The sequence below is a fragment of the Gigantopelta aegis genome, chromosome 15, assembly GCF_016097555.1.
Source record: "Gigantopelta aegis isolate Gae_Host chromosome 15, Gae_host_genome, whole genome shotgun sequence".
In the NCBI taxonomy this organism is placed as follows: domain Eukaryota; kingdom Metazoa; phylum Mollusca; class Gastropoda; order Neomphalida; family Peltospiridae; genus Gigantopelta; species Gigantopelta aegis.
This window is the reverse complement of record NC_054713.1, coordinates 31,399,534-31,421,058: the sequence shown is the minus strand read 5'-3', so window position 1 is coordinate 31,421,058 and position 21,525 is coordinate 31,399,534. Positions and strand designations below refer to the sequence as shown.

At 36.9% G+C, this 21,525-nt stretch overlaps 1 protein-coding gene across 1 annotated transcript in view; it reads left to right on the top strand.

Annotated features, from left to right (window-relative positions):
- LOC121390152 (anoctamin-7-like) overlaps positions 1–21,525 on the top strand; it is a 139,274-nt gene that overhangs the window by 93,454 nt on the left and 24,295 nt on the right. The window contains exons 3-8 of the mRNA XM_041521898.1: positions 2,509–2,590; positions 4,358–4,485; positions 8,291–8,398; positions 15,316–15,452; positions 16,434–16,602; positions 18,985–19,150. Of these exons, the coding sequence (XP_041377832.1) occupies positions 2,509–2,590; positions 4,358–4,485; positions 8,291–8,398; positions 15,316–15,452; positions 16,434–16,602; positions 18,985–19,150 (790 nt within the window). The remainder of the gene's footprint in view (positions 1–2,508; positions 2,591–4,357; positions 4,486–8,290; positions 8,399–15,315; positions 15,453–16,433; positions 16,603–18,984; positions 19,151–21,525) is intronic.

Below are 21,525 nucleotides of genomic sequence, written 5' to 3'. Positions count from 1 at the left end.
GGCCGGTTTACGGTTATATGGCGTCGGCCATATGGTTAAGTACCACACAGATATTGAGAGAGGAAGCCCGCTGTCGCCACTGCATAGGCTACTCTTTTCGATTAGCAGCAAGGGATCTTTTATATGCACTATCCCACAGATAGGATATTACATACCACGGCCTTTGTTACACCAGTTGTGGAGCACTGGCTGGTGCAGGAAATAGCCCAATGGGTCCACCGACAGGGATCGATCCCACAGCGACTGCGCATCGAGCGAATGCTTTACCAGTGGGCTAAAAGTCCCATGCCTTGACTGGGATCTGAACCCAGTACCTACCAGCCTGTAGACCAATGGCCTAACCACGACACCACCGAAGCCGGTCGCCCCCTGATAATGCGTGATGTCAATCACAGAAAACATTTGAAATATCACATGTCCATGTGGAGCAGTTTTAATTTTTAAATAAAAACAAAACACCCACGGCTTCCTTTCCTTTCTCTACTTTTAATTCCATCTTGTTTCTTCCTCATCTGACAGCTCCTCCTATGTTTTTTATGCCCATCTATAATGGGTCGTATTATGGTATGGCGTTGTCCATCTGTACGTCCGTCACTGTCCACCTCCACATGAAATGATGTTTCACTATTTTAATTGCCTGAAAATTCTACAATTAACCTCTTTACACAAAGCCTCTTTTGAAAATGCAGACAACTCTCAACGTATTTACAGACAGGGCAGCACATACCAATATGTTTAATATACCAATCACCCATTGCACCTACCAAGCACTCTACCACTGAGCTATATGTTACCCCTAGTGGAGGTTGAGAGAGAGATGGAGGGACAGAGATAGAGACAAAGAGAGGGAGACACACACACACACAGAGAGAGAAAGAGCGAGATAGAGAGAGAATGAGATATATAGAGAGAATGAGATGTAGAGAGAGAATGAGAGAGAATAAAAGAATGAGAGAATGAGAAAGAGAAGAGAGAGAATGAGAGAGAGAAAGAGAATGAGAGGGGAGAGAATGGGAAGGAGAGAGAGAGAGAGAGAGAGAGAGAGAGAGAGAGAGAGAGAGAGAGAGAGAGAGAGAGAGAGAGAGAGAGAGAGAGAGAGAGAGAGAGAATGAGATGTAGAGAGAATAAAAGAATGAGAGAATGAGAAAGAAGAGAGAATGAGAGAAAGAGAGAATGGGAAGGAGAGAGAGAGAGAGAGAGAGAGAGAGAGAGAGAGAGAGAGAGAGAGACAGAGAGAGACAGAGACAGACAGAGACAGACAGAGACAGAGAGACAGAGCAGGCACTAGAACATCAGGTGAAACATAACACTTCGATGTCATTGATTGGCACATTACAACCTTACTGGAACGGCAAACAAACGAGATCAGTGATACAAATTAAAATGAATTATGAGTATCATGTTTCATGTCCCTTAAGAGTGAGATCATTTTTAATTTCACTCCCTGAACCTTGTGATAAATGAAAATTATTTCACTCAGTACATAAACATGATATGAAATGGAAGCTTGTTTAATATCCTATAAATGTGCACTTTCCCACAATCTAATATACAGTTTTATTTTCGATGAAAAGGTGAAGTAGAATAATTCAAATGACACAGCATACACCTTTAGCTTTTGTATCCCACTGTAGTGGACAATATCTAGAGAAACGATCTGTCGGATTTCTCGTTTACCTTGAAACATCCACGGAGCGCATCTGAATATATTGATTTTCTAAAACTGATAGGTCTTTTGATGTCTGTTTCATGAGTATAAAATGTCAAAGTACACATAAAGCGTAATTAATTCTGTCTGCTGTGAAAATCAATTCTGTCAGTTATTTCAAAGTGGTCTCGAATGACTTTGTTGTCGTACACATTTTCAAGTTAAGGTTTATTGAATTTTTGAAACAAGATACTATAAAAGATGACAACAAGTGAAATTAGGAAACATTTACAGTTTGTTTTGTTTAACGACACCACTAGAGCACATTGATTTATTAATCAGCCAACAGCTATAGGATGTGAAACGTTTGGTAATTCTAACATAAAGTATAAGCAACCATTTTTCCATTTACAGTTTGTTTTGTTTAACGACACCACTAGAGCACATTGATTTATTAATCAGCCAGCAGCTATAGGATGTGAAACGTTTGGTAATTCTAACATAAAGTATAAGCAACCATTTTTCCATTAGCAGTAAGGGATCTTTTATATGCCGTTTCCCCACAGAGTTACAGGGCAACACATACCACGGCCTTTGATATATCAGTCATAGGGCACTGGTTGGGAACGGGTGAGAAACCCAGGCAGAGAATAGATTTGATGAGGTGTTTAGATTGCATGACTCAGGCAGATGGGGGGGGGGGGAGGTGAGAGAGAGAGAGGGAGAGAGAAGGAGAGAGGGAGGGAGGGAGGGAGGGAGAAAGGAAGGAATTGTAGTTCTCTATTATCTAGATTGTATCAATATTTTCTCAGGAGTTGCTGTTTAATATATTTAATTTTTTTTTTAATTTGTCTTTGCAGGGATTCACAGAGGACGATGGATTGACCATGAAAAATTTGTCCGAAAAGGAGTGCTATTTCAAAGATGGCGTCAGAAAAATAGGTACATGTATAGTGGAAAACCATTGTCAGGGCTTTAGGGTGTATACTACCAAATCAAATCCCATAGACGACAATAGTAACATATGCGGCTAAAACTCCTACCTGCAACGTATCAACCGACATAAACGCCACGGATATAAATACTACCACCCCTTACACTTAAAGTGAATCAGAAAAAAATGGGGGTCAAGCTGCTCGTTTCTGAGATAACGGGTAGCGTCTATGACTACCCTAGTTTTGCACAAAATTTGAGTACTTTTTTTTACAGGTACCCCATACATGTTTCAAGCACAAGGCCACTTGACACATTGGTACTAGATGAAATAAAATTGCACATTTATTTTACCAAGATGAAACTATTATTTTTTACAACCAACACACTCACATTTATAACCAATCACAGGACTTGTGGTATTCACTTCTCTATCAAAAGTTCGGTGCACCTCGAACTTTGACCCAGCCGGAAGTTATTTGGTATAGTACTACCTTTAGATTGCATCACAGTTGAGTTGATAAACACTGTGCCCAAATTACCTTAAATGCATTTCTAAACCCTCCTGCCCTAGAAACAGCCACTGGCGATGTCAGAGACTGGATCTGGGGTTGGCGTGCCTGAACCTTTAAGGATACGGGCATGTTAATAGAATTCCCAATCCCAATCCCATTTCTGAATATTGGCAACTCTCCAGCAGCTGTTAATGACAGTACTGAACTAAAACCGACCTTCCTGCACTCAAAAAACGAAAAGTCCCTGTTGTGCCCAAATTAGTGAGATCTAAACCCCTGATTGTCATTTTTTAAATTTTTTTAAAGATATATAAATTTGTCACTTAAGAATTGTTTGTTATTTATCGGGTACGATTTTTTTTTTTTTTTATGAAAACTCAGTAAGTTTGCCGATGATTTTTTTTTGTTCATACCTAGATGAATGTAAAAGAAATAACAGACAATTTATTTGAAACATATTTATTAATAATAACACTAACATTTCATATTTTAGTTTGAAATATTTTTCAGTTCTTAAACAATAACACTTAGTAAGACAAAGTACCATTATAAAGTAATGTCCCTAAAAAAAATTTATGTTCATCCAGAAATGAACAAATTCACATTGAATGGGATGACGTTAAATTGTAATGAAATTTTATTATTAAGTAATGTTAAAAGTCAAAAGGTTGCTGGTTGAAATGGGAAATAATGCATTATGTTCACAATTTGGGTACTTAAAAAAAACAGAAGATAAAAGTTTGTTTTGTATAACGACACCACTAGAGAACATTGATTTATTAATCATCGGCTATTGGATGTCAAACAGACAGGATAGCACATACCATAGCCTTTGATATATCAGTTGTGTAGCACAAGCTAGAACGAGGACGAGTACTTTGCCACATGAACAGAAATGTCTATGGTAACTCAGTCTGTTGTGATATTTGCACACCTCAGATATTAATGACTTAGGCTGTTAAGCATTTTTGCTCTATGCCCTCTAATCACCCAATTTGTAACCCGCCATCTCTACACCCTGATGCTTCAGTGTTCACAGACACAAAATTCCATATGAAGTCTGGTAGGTATTGGGTTCACACCCCAGTACCGGCTCCCACCCAGATCGAGTTTTAACAGCTCATTGGACAGAGGTAACCATTACTAACCATCAACCCACTACCTTGGACAGAACACCATATAGCTGACACCCCAGCACAAAAATACACATCGGTTATTGGGTGATGAAATAAGACATGATAATTCTGTTTTGAATTTCTAGACTATATTCTGGTGTACGAGGATCTATTGGACAAGAAGGTCGGAGTTAAGCCCCCTGATGAGAAACATGCCCAGCATCGTAAGAAGTTCCTGCAGAGCCTCATTAAAACTGGCCTGGAATTAGAGGAGGTTTGTAAACTCTTTACATTACTACACTCAAACAGTTATCCTCTGTCGCAGATCAGTTTGCTATTTATAAGACATTTTCATTAAAGGGACATTCCTGAGTTTGCTGTACTTTTTAAGATGTTATCGACTAACAAAGACTTTTTAACGATTGTAATTACATATCAAATATATATTTATGCATAAAATATTAGTGGCTGTATATTAGACGTGTTTCTGATTGTTCTAATATTTGTACTAGGTGAAATTTCATTTTATTTAAAAAATATAATTTTTTCGTACGTACGAAATTATTTGAAGACAAAATCCAGTTTGGGCTTCTTACAAATATTAAGACGACCAGAAACACATTGAATATACAGACACTGATATTCTAAACCAGAAAATATATTTAATTTGTAAGTTAAATCGTAGAAATATTTTATTAGTCGGAAACATCTTACAATGCAGCAAACGCAGGAATGTCTCTTTAAAGGTACTTACTCTAGTAATTAGGTAGGGACAGTTGTTCTGGGCCTCGTTTAACGAAGCCATTTTAGTGCTAAGATCACCTTAAGTATTGAGCTACCTTATGCACTTAAGGTGATCTTAGCGCTAAGATCACTGTGATGGCATAACTACCTTATCTTAGCACTAAGCCTTTTACCTGCACTAAGATCACCATTAATCTTAGTATTGAGCATAACTACCTTATGCACTAAGATCACTGATGGCATAACTACCTTATCTTAGCACTAAGATCACTGTGATGGCATAACTACCTTATCTTAGCACTAAGATCACTGTGATGGCATAACTACCTTATCTTAGCACTAAGATCACTGTGATGGCATAACTACCTTATCTTAGCACTAAGATCACTGTGATGGCATAACTACCTTATCTTAGCACTAAGATCACTGTGATGGCATAACTACCTTATCTTAGCACTAAGATGACTGTGAATAACTTTATCTTAGCACTAAGATAAATAACTACCTTATTTTTTGTGATGGCAAATCCTTAATAAGTGGCCCTTCTTTTTTTTTTAACCAGTAAATTACACATTGCTTATAACTTCTTGCTAAAATTAATTTTTTTACAAATCTAATGTGTTTTTGGTCATTCTGTTTGTAGAAGCTCAAAGTGCATTTTATTTGAAAAAAAAGAGAAAAATGTATTATATAACATTAAGTGAAATATCTTAAAATATCGATGAAATAAAAGTTTTATCAGGCAGTCAGTGACGATAACACATTTTAGAGTGAAAATTTCACCATTTCATTCTAAAATGTGTTATCGGCACTGTAGAAAGTGTTATCTTCACTGTAAGAAAGCCGGAACTATTTTGCTGCTGGCATTTTAAAAATAAAGGTAAATTGCCAAAAGTTATATAATAGCACGACTCATGAGATATGATTGCAAACTTCACTCGATGAGATATAAATCATATTTGACAAAAAACATGAAATATCCTCTATGTATTTACCTCGGGAACTAGTAATGGCAGCTTTATATTTTGGGGGACTTATTAAGTGAAGAAAAAGATCTTGAAAATCTCGGTTTTAGGATTTAAAAAAAATAAAAAAATTCACAAGTTTCATCATATATTACTGGTGTTTATTACATAGCTATTCAATCTTACTATAGTGATAAAGACATTTTGAAACCGTGTAATAAATTTATTTTGTATCGCACATGTGCGATCTGGACTGGAACTTTTACATGGGGAATTCCCTTTTTTTCTAACTGCAGTTAGCACCTTTTATTTACTGATGTCATATATGATTTACAAATTATGTCACATAGAATTTGAAACATTACACAAAGCTGCCACAGAGCATGATTCTGAATGTTAAGCACATCCATGAAAGGAGTTTTGCTCATAGATTTAACAAAGTGTTGTTATGACGTCAAATTAAAAAACATTTGTGTCAAACATAAAAGTAGGTATGTAATAAATACAGAACTTCACATATGTTGTTTTCGCTTCCTATTTATTGCACTCATTTATTTTGACCGGCCTTGGTGGCGTCGTGGCAGGCCATCGGTCTACAGGCTGGTAGGTACTGGGTTCGGATCCCAGTCGAGGCATGGGATTTTTAATCCAGATACCGACTCCAAACCCTGAGTGAGTGCTCCGCAAGGCTCAATAGGTAGGTGTAAACCACTTGCACTGACCAGAGATCCATAACTGGTTCAACAAAGGCCATGGTTTGTGCAATCCTGCCTGTGGGAAGCGCAAATAAAAGATCCCTTGCTGTTAATCAGAAGAGTAGCCCATGTAGTGGCAACAGCGGGTTTCCTCTCCAAATCTGTGTGGTCCTTAACCATATGTCTGACGCCATATAACCGTAAATAAAATGTGTTGAGTGCATCGTTAAATAAAACACTTCTTTCATTTATTTTGCGAACGAACATACCACTAGACTGCTACGCGGTCTTGTGGTATATATTCTTGCACAAAATAAACTTGTGCAATAAATAGGAAGCGAACACAACGTATGTGAAGTTTTGTATATTTATTATCCACACGGTTCAACATAACTGAATTAATAAAACCATATGAAACACACATGTACCGGTAATAACAAGTAATCATGTGACCAATCAATGGCATAATTTTGTGAAGCGATGTCATAACATGATGTGGCTTCCCCAGTCTCAGCTCGGTGTATGTGAAATCTTGTAATTACATTGCATAAATAAAAATTAATAATAATATGATGTGGCTTCCCCAGTCTCAGCTCGGTGTATGTGAAATCTTGTAATTACATTGCATAAATAAAAATTAATAATAATATGATGTGGCTTCCCCAGTCTCAGCTCGGTGTATGTGAAATCTTGTAATTACATTGCATAAATAAAAATTAATAATAATATGATGTGGCTTCCCCAGTCTCAGCTCGGTGTATGTGAAATCTTGTAATTACATTGCATAAATAAAAATTAATAATAATATGGATAATAAAGAGATTACACTCATGTGAGAATTGTACTGATTTCATGAAACTGTCAGGATTCATTTGTTTTTCTCGCTCCAGCCAGTGCACCATGACTGGTACATCAAAGACCTTGGTATGTGCTGTCCTGTCTATGGGATGGTGTATATAAAAGATCCCTTGCTGCTAACTGAAAAGAGTAGCCCATGAAGTGGCGACAGCGGGTTTCCTCCCTAAATATCTGTGTGGTCCTTAATCATATGTTTGACGCCATATAACTGTAAATAAAATGTGTTCAGTGTGTCATTAAATAAAACATTTCCTTCCTTCCCTCGCTCTCGCTCAAGCAATACAAGAATACTGTCAATAGTTTCATAAAGTCAGTACGACACACAAGCTCATATAATAATCGCTCTTTATTATCCATATGGTTCAACATAACCGAGTTAATAATAATCATACGAAGCACACGTGTAATAACAAGGGCAATAATGTAATTTTGGGAAGCGATGTCATAATCATGACGTTGCTTCTCCAGTCCTAGTTTGGACTGTGCATTTGAAATATGACGTCATTTCATCGTCTCCTTCTAGTTGTGGCTGAAACATTTTGAGTTGAGTCTTGTTATTTATAAAGAAAACAACACTAATAAATAAATAATAAAGAAATTATTACACTCGCGTTTGAGTCGTACTGATTTTACGAAACTTATGTCAGGATTCATGTATTACCCTTGCTCTTGCTTGAGCAATACAAGAATACTTTCACTCGTTTCGTAAAATCAGTATGACACACAAGCTCGTATAATAATTTCTCTGTATCCAATTTAATTAACTTTTAATACTGCAGGTTTCTTTTTCGTTCTTTCTTCTTATTTCTTCCCATAGGAGTCATTGCAGAGTGAGAAGAAGTTGATAAACTTTGTGAAAATCCACGCCCCATGGGAGGTTTGTTGCCTGTACGCTGAGGAACTGAGTCTACGAGCTCCACTACAGGTATAATTAAAATCAAACTCTTGATTATTATTTTACAGTGTTTGTGTGTGATTTGTGTTCTTAAACAGTCTGCCTGTTAAATACAATTTACTGTTTGAGAAACAGAGATGATAGATAGATAGATAGATAGATAGATAGATAGACAGACAGACAGACAGACAGACAGACAGACAGACAGACAGACAGACAGACAGATAGATAGAATGGCTGTTTAAAGGGACATACCCTAGTTTTTAAACACAAAGGCATATTTTTTACTACATGTATTAGAGCCGTTTTTGATAACTGAAATCATACTTTACTTAGATTCTGTTGTTTAGATTATCCATTTCCGTACATTCGAAGTGTTTTTGATCATCCTGGGGTGTTTAATATCACACAATGCATTTCTCATATTTTAAAAAATGCACATGCGTCTGAGAAGTAACAGTTATGGAGTCGAGTTTTGGTTTATTTTTTTATTTTTAGAGGGTATTTCACCATTTCAAAGTCACAGACTCATGTTTCACTCAATTGTAACTTTATCGAAATGTGTTACAGGTTTGTAGACTAACTAAACTTAGTGATATTTTTCATGGGTTGAAACTGGAGTCTGTCCCTTTAACAACACCCCAGCATGAAAAATACATCGGCTATTGGGTGTCAAACTATGGCAAATGAGAAACAGAGATGAATGCAGGGTTTGGACTTGAGAAAGGGCACTTACAGGTTTGTAGGAATAATATCTGAAGTATAGCCACAATCTCTAATGTAGGGGCATCAGAAGGAATTTGACATTGGGGCAGCAGAAAGGGTGGGTATGGGAGGGGTATCCCCCTCTTGCAGATTGTGCTGCAGAGGTGTTCCCACTTGAAACATTTTCAAAGATATCTGTTTCAGGTAATATTGTCAGAATATTAAACAGAAAGAACATTAAAATATGTACAAATATGTACTGTTCCAAAAACAATAGCTAAAGTATTGGGGTGGTGGCTGCTGCTTCTGGCGCCCCAACTCCGACGCCCCTGTAATGGGGAAGGGGAGCACAAGTTAAAACTTTTTTTTTTTTTAGGATTTGGATTTGAACCTGGTATCATATTTGTAATATGAAATAAAATTAAAGAGTTATCTTTTTAAATATAAATTGTTCAAATGTAGAAATTTATTTTCAACTAATTTGGGTACATTTTATACAAGAATTAGTATGGTAAATAATATCAATTTTGCTGAAGATTTACTGGTAGGCCTTTCTTTTATTGATAAATTCACAAAATAAAACAGTAATACAACACAGACGATAAAACCACCATATATTATTGTTAATGCATTATTAAATAACTCTTGAATGAAATATTTAGTAAACTAAACTAGAATTGTCAGAAAAAATTTCTAATTTTGAATATAATTTATTATCAGCACTTGACTGCATGCATGCTATGTCACATATATTTAGGTTTTTTTGTTATGCAATGTATCTTGAAAACAAACAGCCCATCATCTACAGATATAATATTATGTCTTGAAAACAAACAGTCTATCATCTACAGATATAATATTATGTCTTGAAAACAAACAGCTATTGCCGTAAATACCAACCATCGTGACCTTAATTCTTTTCTACTATCGCCAGCCCACTCCACAATGTGGAATAGCTTACTATTGTGCAGGAGGGTCTAGCCTGTGACAAGTGAATTTTTTAGGTGGGGGGGGGGGGGGGGGGTTGTGTGTGTCAAATCAGGATCCTGTGAAAAATACATTAAAGAACAGAAAATGTTCTTGGAGCATGGATGTTATTGGACTCAACCCCACCCCACCCCACCCCCCACCCCCCACCCCCTGCACACACCTGTAATTGAATATATAAGTATGAACATCAAGTTCAAATGAAATGCATATGTGTCATTAATGATTAATGTTGATAATGGAAGGTTGCAATCTGCTTATTGGAGTTGAAGACATGTTTCCTTGCTAGCAGGGTGCAAAATTAGCATTGATCCTAGCCGCCCCACACACATATATATATATATGTATATAAACCCATTGTAGCATAAAGACAGTAGTAATTTTAGCTTGTTGATGTCTTGTATTTGTGTTGAATGTGCTTTTCACTGGTTTTATTATTATCATCATCATCATCATCATCATCATCATCATCATCATCATCATCATCATTTGCAGTTTGTTTTCATTTTCTTATTAATACATTGATTCAGTTTGCTAGACTTTTTGTTTTAGGCACATTGTAATAATAATGTAAGTAGTTAGTTGCCATGAGAACTGGAGCATCCAATGAATGCTGTATGTATGCCTCATGTTATTTCTTCATTACGAGCATGTGACACATCAGTGAAAAATTATCCATGATCATCACATAAGTCAATTCCATGTTGAAGTAAAATGTCAGACACCATGATGTCGGTGGTCAATAGTGGCCAATTCCATGTTGGAGTAAGATCTCAGATAGCATGATGTTAGTCGTCAATGGTGACCAATTCCATGTTGAAGTAAGATATCAGACATCATTATGGTGGCCAATTCCATGTTGAAGTAAGATATCAGACATCATGATGTTGGTGGTCAATGGTGGCCAATTCCTTGTTAAAGTTAGATCTCAGACATCATGATGTTGGTGGACAATGGTGGACATTTCCTTGTTAAAGTAAGATCTCAGACATCATGATGTCAATGGGTCAGTGGTGGCCAATTCCATGTTGAAGTAAGATCTCAGACATCATGATGTCATTGGGTCAGTGGTGGCCAATTCCATGTTGAATTAAGATCTTTAGTAAGATCTCAGACAGCATGATGTTGGTGGTCAATGGTGGCCAATTCCATGTTGAAGTAAGATCTCAGACATCATGATGTTAATGGGTCAGTGGTGGCCAATTCCATGATGTAGTAAGATCTCAGACATCTTGATGTCAATGGGTCAGTGGTGACCAATTCCATGTTGAAGTAAGATCTCAGACAGCATGATGTTGGTGGTCAATGGTGACCAATTCTATGTTGAAGTAAGATCTCAGACATCATGATGTTGTGAGTCAATGGTGACCAATTCCATGTTGAAGTAAGATCTCAGACATCTTGATGTTGGTGGTCAATGGTGACCAATTCTATGTGAAGTAAGATCTCAGACAGCATGATGTTGGCGGTCAATGGTGACCAATTCTATGTTGAAGTAAGATCTCAGACATCATGATGTTGTGGGTCAATGGTGACCAATTCCATGTTGAAGTAAGATCTCAGACATCTTGATGTTGGTAAACAGTGGTGACCAATTCTATGTTGAAGTAAGATCTCAGACATCTTGATGTTGGTGGTCAATGGTGACCAATTCCTTGTTAAAGTAAGATCTCAGACATATTGATGTTGGTAAACAGTGGTGACCAATTCCTTGTTAAAGTAAGATCTCAGACATATTGATGTTGGTAAACAGTGGTGACCAATTCCTTGTTAAAGTAAGATCTCAGACATATTGATGTTGGTAAACAGTGGTGACCAATTCCTTGTTAAAGTAAGATCTCAGACATATTGATGTTGGTAAACAGTGGTGACCAATTCTATGTTGAAGTAAGATCTCAGACATCTTGATGTTGGTGGTCAATGGTGACCAATTCCTTGTTAAAGTAAGATCTCAGACATATTGATGTTGGTAAACAGTGGTGACCAATTCCTTGTTAAAGTAAGATCTCAGACATATTGATGTTGGTAAACAGTGGTGACCAATTCTATGTTGAAGTAAGATCTCAGATAGCATGATGTTGATGGTCAGTGGTGACCAATTCCACTTTGGAATAAGATCTCAGACACGTGTTAAAGTAAGATCTCAGACACCATGATGTTGGTGGTCAACGGTGGCCAAATCAATGTTGGAGTAAGATCTCGGATAGGATGATGTCAATGGGTCAGTGGTGGCCAATTCCATGTTGAAGTTAAATTGCAGCCAGCATGATACCAATGGGTCAATGGTGGACCATTAGTGACCAGCAGGGAGTTCTAGATTGTGATGACTGAGGATTATAGAAAATAATACATTGAGAAAAAATAACATTTGCTTGAGCAGGGAGGGTCTCGACCAATAAAACCTCCTCCTGTACATGCTTGGAGTGACTTCATCCTTGGCCTCCATCATTTTGGCCGGACAACCCACATTGGCTCCTCCAAATGTGGCAGGATACAGCTCATTTAGTAGAGCATTCATCTGAGGTGTTTGAGTTGTGGGATCAAACCCTCTTGGTGGACTGACTGTCTTTTTGCCCTATCCCAACCAGTACCTCATGCCTGGTAAAGCAAGGACATGGCATGTGTTGTCATTTATGTAGGAAAACCAATGAAAATTGTCATACCGGGTATACTTATGTTGTGTCTGTGAGAAAGTGTTATAAAAGATAATTTGCTGATTATGGAAAAATGTAGTGCGTTTGCTCTAAGACTATATGTCAGAATTACCAAATGTTTGACATTAAATTGCCAATGATGAGTCAAATTGATGTGTGTTAGTGGTATTGTTGTACATTATGAATTTTAAACCATGTGATCAATTTTGGAACAGCTCTTACATATATGCAATGTGTATGAAGGCCAAGGCAAAATTTAAAGATATTTATTAAAGCAGCATGCATTAAAGCATGCTTTTCATAGCTTCAAATTCTGATCATATGTCAAAGTTTGTTTAACAACACCACTAGAGCACATTGATTTATTAATCATTCACTGGATGTCAGACATTTGGTAATTTTGACATTTAGTCTGAGAGAGGAAACCTGCAACATTTTTCACATACTACTATCATTTCTTGTGGATCCTTTGCTGCTAATAGAAAAGGGTGATGACAGCAGGTCTCCTCTCTCATTATCTGTGTGAACCTTAACCTATGTGTCATGCCATATAACCATAATTAAAATGTGTTAAGTGCATTGTCAAATAAAAACATTCCTTTCTTTTAATGCCTGATGTGAATGTATGTAGGAATCATTGAACATGTGCATTATATTGCATGGAGTTTGCTTGAGATGTCAGTTTTTGACTAGATGTGTTTGTGAAACTATGTATCTTTATTAATCAGCTTGGAACTTGAAACATTTTGCTTTTCAGCATGTAAGCAACTATTCCACTTTGTAAAGTATACACTTTCTATTATGCATGGTTAACATTACCTATGGGCTTTTCTCAATAAACTGTTTTGCTTCTAGGTTTTCCCTATACGAAGTACATAATGATGTAATATTATATTTAGATGCTGTCTATGTATATTATATTTAGTTTCCTTCTGTGTATATTATATTTAGATGCTTTCTATATATATTCACCCTACAGGATTGGAAAGGATATTTATTAGTCCCCTACAAGTCCAACTGTAGGGGATTATAGGTTTTGTCTCTATCCTTCTGTCTGTCTGTCTGTCTTTTCCACATATATTATTATTGTTTTCCAGACTTTTTTTTCACAATACCTCAAGATATTGAGCTGAAATTTTGTGTATAGCTTTATCATGTAATGTTAGAGAACAAGTTTGACTTTCTTGGTGATTTACCCATTGTTGACAGAGTTATGGCCCTTGAACTTAGGAGATACAGAAATTCAATTTTTTTATTTTTTTTTTTTTTTTTACAATACCTCAAGATTTGTGCTGAAATTTTGTGTATAGCTTTATCATGTACTGTTACAGATCAAGTTTGACTTCCATAGTGATTTACTTATAGCCCTTGAAATTAAAATGAAAAAAAAGACACGTTAGGGGACATGCATTAATTGATTTAGCAGTACTGTTAGAATGCTTGCTTCTAGTGCAATCAACTGGTAGACAGGTGCTAGAAAAACCATCTAACACGTCCTAAGTGGCAATTCTGAATAGTTTGTTTCTGTTTGGTGATATTACAACAAGAGTATAGTAATAATCTGTTAACACTATTTTAAAACTGTTTTGTATTTAACAGTAACAAAGGTTTACTCTGTAATCTGCTTTTATATAAGATAATTTACTATTTATTAGCTTTACTATAACATTCTTCAGCAGGGTTTTTCTGAAAACAATGTATCCATCAAACAATGTTTCTAGATATCTGTCTTATCTTCTATAGTATTGATCGGATGGTTCTGAAACTTCAGACAGTAATTTTCTGAGACATTCTCCACATACTAATTAATAGACATTTTAAAAAATTACAAAGTTAAAATTGTTATAAGTTTTGAAAGTTTAGACTGTCTGTGCCTAGTGTTTGATTGGATAGTTCTGAAAGTTGATGCTTTGGAACCGTCGACATACAAACTGAGAGAGAGAGATGAGAGAGGAGAGAGAGAGAGAGAGAGAGAGAGAGAGAGACGAACATATGGACAGAGTGAGGGATTTTAGGGAGGGAAGGGAAAAAAGAGAGATATTTAAATTTAATTGAAAATAGTTAATGTAGTGTTCACATATTGTCAGTCATGAAATGTACTTGACCGTGAAATTTTGTGTAGATCACATCATTGATATATAGAGAATAATACATGAGTGGCCGTTAGATACCATTTATCTTACAACGAGTTGTTTTAAAATGTATCTAACAAGCGAAAGCGACTTTGATATGTTTTTAAACAACGAGTTGTAAGATAAAATGATATCTAACAGGCACGAATGGGTCTAATGTTATGTCTATTTCTTACATATCCTCAAAAACAAAGTTTTAAGCAAATTTTTACATCTTTTTTGACTGAAAGTTATTTACAGCCCTTGCACTTGAAGCTACATTTGTAACAATACGTCACAATGTAATTGATTTTGATTGTGCTGTTTTTTCATTGGATGTATGGCATTGGTGATTTGGTCATCACCTAAGAGCAGCCAGTCATTAGTCTTCAAATTGTTAACACGTACTGTGTAAACAAGTATATGTTGGATAAAAATTATACTGCTGTCGGTAAATAATTTGAAATGAAATGATGTTGTCTTTGTTCAGGCTCACCCGAACCCGAGCGACAACTGGTCGGAGAAGCTGTTCCGCACCCTGCACATCCCCAACTTGATGAGTCAGAATGTCCCCAACAAACCACTCGACTACTACACCTGTGACTTCAAAATATCAAAGCTACACAGGTACAGTGTAAAACGTCTTTACAGTGCAAAAGTAATTAGTGTATGCTTCAAGTCCACCTTGATATACATAAGCATATGAGAGAGGGGGGCAACTGCCCCCCTAGACCGGGAACAAAACCTCAAATTTGGGCAAACATGATGCAGATATTCGGGCAAAATGTGTTAACCTGAGATCTTTTTACCATGTATTTCCATCATTCCACCCTCAAAATTAGTTGTATAATCCATGTAAAAATGGGGCGAGACTTAGCCCAGTGGTAAAGTGCTCGCTTGATGTACGGTTGGTTTGGGATTCATCCTCATCAGTGGGTCCATTTGGGCTATTTCTCACTCCAGCCAGTGCACCACGACTTGTACATTCAAGATTTATTAAAAGGATGTAATTCAGAACTTTGTCTAAAACAAGGAGTGCGGGTTATATACCAGGGCGTGTAATAGGTAAAATACGGTATTCAGGGTTGGTCTAATGTTATGTCTTTATCAGGTTTATATACCAGTGCGTGTAATATGTAAAATACGGTATTCAAGGATGGTCTAATGTTATGTGTTTATCAGGTTTATATACCAGTGAGTGTAATAGGTAAAATACGGTATTCAGGGTTGGTCTAATGTTATGTGTTTATCAGGTTTATATACCAGTGCATGTAATAGGTAAAATACGGTATTCAAGGATGAACTAATGTTATGTCTTTATCAGGTTTATATACCAGTGCGTGTAATAGGTAAAATACGGTATTCAAGGATGGTCCAATGTTATGTCTTTATCAGGTTTATATACCAGTGCGTGTAATAGGTAAAATACAGTATTCAGGGTTGGTCTGATGTTATGTGTTTATCAGGTTTATATACCAGTGCGTGTAATAGGTAAAATACGGTATTCAGGGTTGGTCTAATGTTATGTCTTTATCAGGTTTATATACCAGTGCGTGTAATAGGTAAAATACGGTATTCAGGGTTGGTCTAATGTTATGTCTTTATCAGGTTTTTGGGCAGTGACGATCCTGACAATTTCTTCACATGTACGCAGAGAAACCAGATCGTGTTCGAGATTCTCTCTACGGCTGTGTATGGGAAGAAGAAGAAAGCTGAGATAGGAATCGAGAGACTTCTTGAGGAGAAAACGTATACCGCAGCATTCCCCCTCCATGTCGTAAGCACCCCAGATACTGTTCTATTATTCCCCCTCCACGTCGTAAGCACTGGAGAGAATTTTAAACTGTTAAATTATTATTCTGTAATTGCAAGAGAGAATTTTAAACTTTTAAATGTACTGTTCTATCATTTCCCCTGCACATTGTAAGCACTGGAGAGAGAATTTTAAACTTTTAAATTATCATTCTATCATTATTGCCCCTGCACGTTGTAAACACTGGAGAGAATTTTAAACTGTTAAATTATCATTGTATCATTCCCCCTGCACATTGTAAACACTGGAGAGAATTTTAAACTGTTAAATTATCATTCTATCATTCCCCCTGCACGTTGTAAACACTGGAGATAATTTTAAACTGTTAAAGTATTGTTTTATCATTCCCCCTGCATGTCGTAAACACTGTAGAAAATTTTAAAATGTTAAATTATCGTTCTATCATTCCCCCTGCACATCATAAACAATGGAGAGAATTTTAAACTGTTAAATTATCGTTCTATCATTCCCCCTGCACATTGTAAACACTGGAGAGAATTTTAAACTGTTAAATTATTGTTCTATCATGTCGTAAGCAGTGAAGAGAATTTTAAACTGATAAATTATTGTAGGCCTACTGTCATGTCGTAAGCAGTGGAGAGAATTTTACAAGGGATGAGATGTAGATTAATGGTGGACTGCTTGCCTCTGGTGCAAGTGCTTGCAAAAATTAACACCCTCAGTTAATTTGTTTTAATTTTGTTTTAGAGTTTAAAGCTTAATGACCCAAGAAACAAATATGGTAGTGCCATGGTTAGGGCCCTTATATCACTGTATCATTGTACATATGTGAATAATATGGGTAATTATATATTTAATATAATAAACAGCAAAATAAAATAGAGTTGTATGACATATGAGATTAACAGCGATATTGGAAATAAAAAGACAAAAGGTTTTAATGAATCTGTGCTGTATTTTAGACCACTGAGCAACCCTAACCCTAGGGCCAATATCATTAATTGCATGCCAGTATTAAAATTTCCAGGTTTTTTTTTCATAACTCCTTTTTATCACTGTTTCATAGATAAAAAAAAATAATATATATATTTGTTTTATTAGAGTTCTCGTGAGTTACCTAAAAAATGTCAGTAATTCACTGCCAGTATTAAAATTTCCAGATATTTTTTCATAACTCCATTTCATCACTGTTTCATAGAAATAAATATATATTTATAAGAGTTACCTAAATACTCTGTGGCCCCAGAACACCTGAATGCACATGAGATAATGTACAAGTACTGGGCAAGGTGGGGGGGGGGGGGGGGGGTGTGGTACAAATGATTACAATGGACTCTTTCTAAACCGGACTCACTTCGTACTGTCGAAATAGTCCGGTTTACATAGAGGACCGGTTTAGACAGAGTTCACCCAGAGTTATGGTTCTTGAATGATCGACAATGACATATGATCCCATGGATGGTTGAGTTTGCTGCAATTTTTCCACGACATCAGCCAACCCTCTGATGCTCGGCGAACTGAAGAGCCTTTTCTTTTAAAATTGGGCTGGAAATTGGTACAGTTTTAGATCTTGCCTGATTAAACCAATGGTGCAACAATCCATTTAGATTTTCAAACTTTCCATTTGTTATTCGTTTTGACTGTGGATTTGAACCAAATTCTTGTATTAATTAGACTTTAGTTTTTAATGAAAGTTCGATATGTTGCCGTTTTTTGGGTCGTTCCGCCATTATAAATGAAATAAGATAACACAAAATATACAATCTACTCGCACCTATTTATACATGCTTTAGGTTGACAAGTATAACTCGCCGAATTCATAAGAGTGAAATCAGTTAGGTATCAACACACACACTGATATTAATCCTATTGATCTAACGGCCTACCGCAATAAGAGTAAACTTCACACGAGTGTGATTACATTTTGTATTTGATCTTGCGACGGCGTCCTGATTACTTGGCAATTGACGATCATTGTTCAACTAATTAAGCAGCCTGTCGTTCAGTCAAATCCCAATCCGGTGTAGACAGAGGTAATTAATACATGAATGGTTCTTTCGTTCTTGATTTTTGATCCGGAGTCCGGAGTAGACAGAGTACGGATTAGGCAGAGATTTATACCTAAGAGATAAACGGTAGCTGGACGGGACTTTAGAAATGGACCAGTTTACGCAGAGATCCGGATTACACAGAATCCGGTTTAGTCAGAGTCCACTGTATATATATTTGTTTTATTTATTAGGGTTCTCATGAGTTACTTAAGCACTCAGTGGCCCCAGAACACCTGAATACGTATCAGATTCTGTACAGGTACTGGACGTGGTGGAAGGGAGGGAGGTGTGTGGTACAAATTAACATATATATTAATTTTGTTTTATTTATTAGGGTTCTCACGAGTTACCTAAGCACCCAGTGGCTCCGGAACACCTGAATATGCGTCAGATTCTGTACAAGTACTGGGCGCGGTGGGGTGTGTGGTACAAGTACCAGCCCCTCGACCACATCCGAGAATACTTCGGAGAGAAGATCGCCATCTACTTCGCCTGGTTAGGTGAGTTCAGGTTTATAATCCTAGCTAGGTGAGTTCAGGTTTATAATCCTGGCTGGGTGAGTTCAGGTTTATAATCCTAGCTGTGTGAGTTCAGGTTTATAATCCTAGCTGTGTGAGTTCAGGTTTATAATCATAGCTGTGTGAGTTCAGGTTTATAATCCTAGCTAGGTGAGTTCAGGTTTATAATCCTGGCTGGGTGAGTTCAGGTTTATAATCCTAGCTGTGTGAGTTCAGGTTTATAATCCTAGCTAGGTGAGTTCAGGTATATAATCCTGGCTGGGTGAGTTCAGGTTTATAATCCTAGCTGTGTGAGTTCAGGTTTATAATCCTAGCTGGGTGAGTTCAGGTTTATAATCCTAGCTGTGTGAGTTCAGGTTTATAATCCTAGCTGTGAGTTCAGGTTTATAATCCTAGGGTTTCATAATCCTGGCTGGGTGAGTTCAGGTTTATAATCCTAGCTGGGTGAGTTCAGGTTTATAATCCTAGCTGGGTGAGTTCAGGTTTATAATCCTAGCTGTGTGAGTTCAGGTTTATAATCCTAGCTAGGTGAGTTCAGGTATATAATCCTGGCTGGGTGAGTTCAGGTTTATAATCCTAGCTGTGTGAGTTCAGGTTTATAATCCTAGCTGGGTGAGTTCAGGTTTATAATCCTAGCTGTGTGAGTTCAGGTTTATGATCCAGGTTTATAATCCTAGCTGTGTGAGTTCAGGTTTATGATCCTAGCTGGGTGAGTTCAGGTTTATAATCCTAGCTGGGTGAGTTCAGTTTTAACTTTAACTTTAACATTTTACTTATAATAGACTTCAAAAGTTACTGATCCAAGTTATGAAAATTAAATTATACTGAGTTGTACCAGTATATCTTACAGCTTGTATTTTGTAGCTGTTGATTAAACAGTATGTTGAGGTGTTATTAAACAAACATTCCTAGTTTAACCCTTATCCTGTTATGTTCTTTTTGCAAAATTTAAAGAATTTTCACTTATTGTACATTTCCAAAAATATTATCAAAATATGTTGATATTTTAACATGAATTCACACACACATATACCATGACGATCGATCCACCAACGATATGATAACATTTTGTAGTCAGTTATATTATTTACGTTACCATGGCAACAGCTGCAAATTTCAATAGACAATGTTTTCAAGAATAATTAATTAATATCCACTGATTACTTAGTGAATGATGTAGATACTAATTAATGTGGTTGGGCGTTACTGATTAAACCATGTGCTGGGGCGTTACTGATTAAACCATGTGCTGGGGTGTTACTAATTAAATCATGTGCTGAGGTATTACTGATTATACCAAGTGCTGGAATTTTACTGATTACACCATGTGCTGGGGTGTTACTGCTGGGATTACTTATTAAACCATGTGCTGACTGATGTTACTGTGCTGGGATGTTAAACCATGTGTAAACCATGTGCTGGGGTGTTACTGATTACACCATGTGCTGGGGTGTTACTTATTAAACCATGTGCTGAGGTGTTACTGATTAAACCATGTGCTGGGGTGTTACTGATTAAACCATGTGCTGGGACTTACTGAGGTTACTGATTAAACCATGTGCTGGGGTGTTACTTATTAAACCATGTGCTGAGGTGTTACTAATTAAACCATGTGCTGAGGTGTTACTGATTAAACCATGTGCTGGGGTGTTACTGATTAAACCATGTGCTGAGGTGTTACTGATTACACCATGTGCTGGGGTGTTACTGATTAAACCATGTGCTGAGGTGTTACTGATTACACCATGTGCTGGGGTGTTACTTATTAAACCATGTGCTGGGGTGTTACTGATTAAACCATGTGCTGAGGTGTTACTGATTAAACCATGTGCTGGGGTGTTACTGATTAAACCATGTGCTGAGGTGTTACTGATTACACCATGTGCTGGGGTGTTACTGATTAAACCATGTGCTGGGGTGTTACTGATTAAACCATGTGCTGGGGTGTTATTAATTAAACCATGTGCTGAGGTGTTACTGATTAAACCATGTGCTGGGGTGTTACTGATTAAACCATGTGCTGAGGTGTTACTGATTACACCATGTGCTGGGGTGTTACTTATTAAACCATGTGCTGGGGTGTTACTGATTAAACCATGTGCTGGGGTGTTACTGATTAAACCATGTGCTGGGTGTTACTGATTAAACCATGTGCTGGGGTGTTACTGATTAAACCATGTGCTGGGGTGTTACTGATTAAACCATGTGCTGGGGTGTTACTGATTACACCATGTGCTGGGGTGTTACTTATTAAACCATGTGCTGAGGTGTTACTAATTAAACCATGTGCTGAGGTGTTACTGATTAAACCATGTGCTGGGGTGTTACTGATTAAACCATGTGCTGGGGTGTTACTG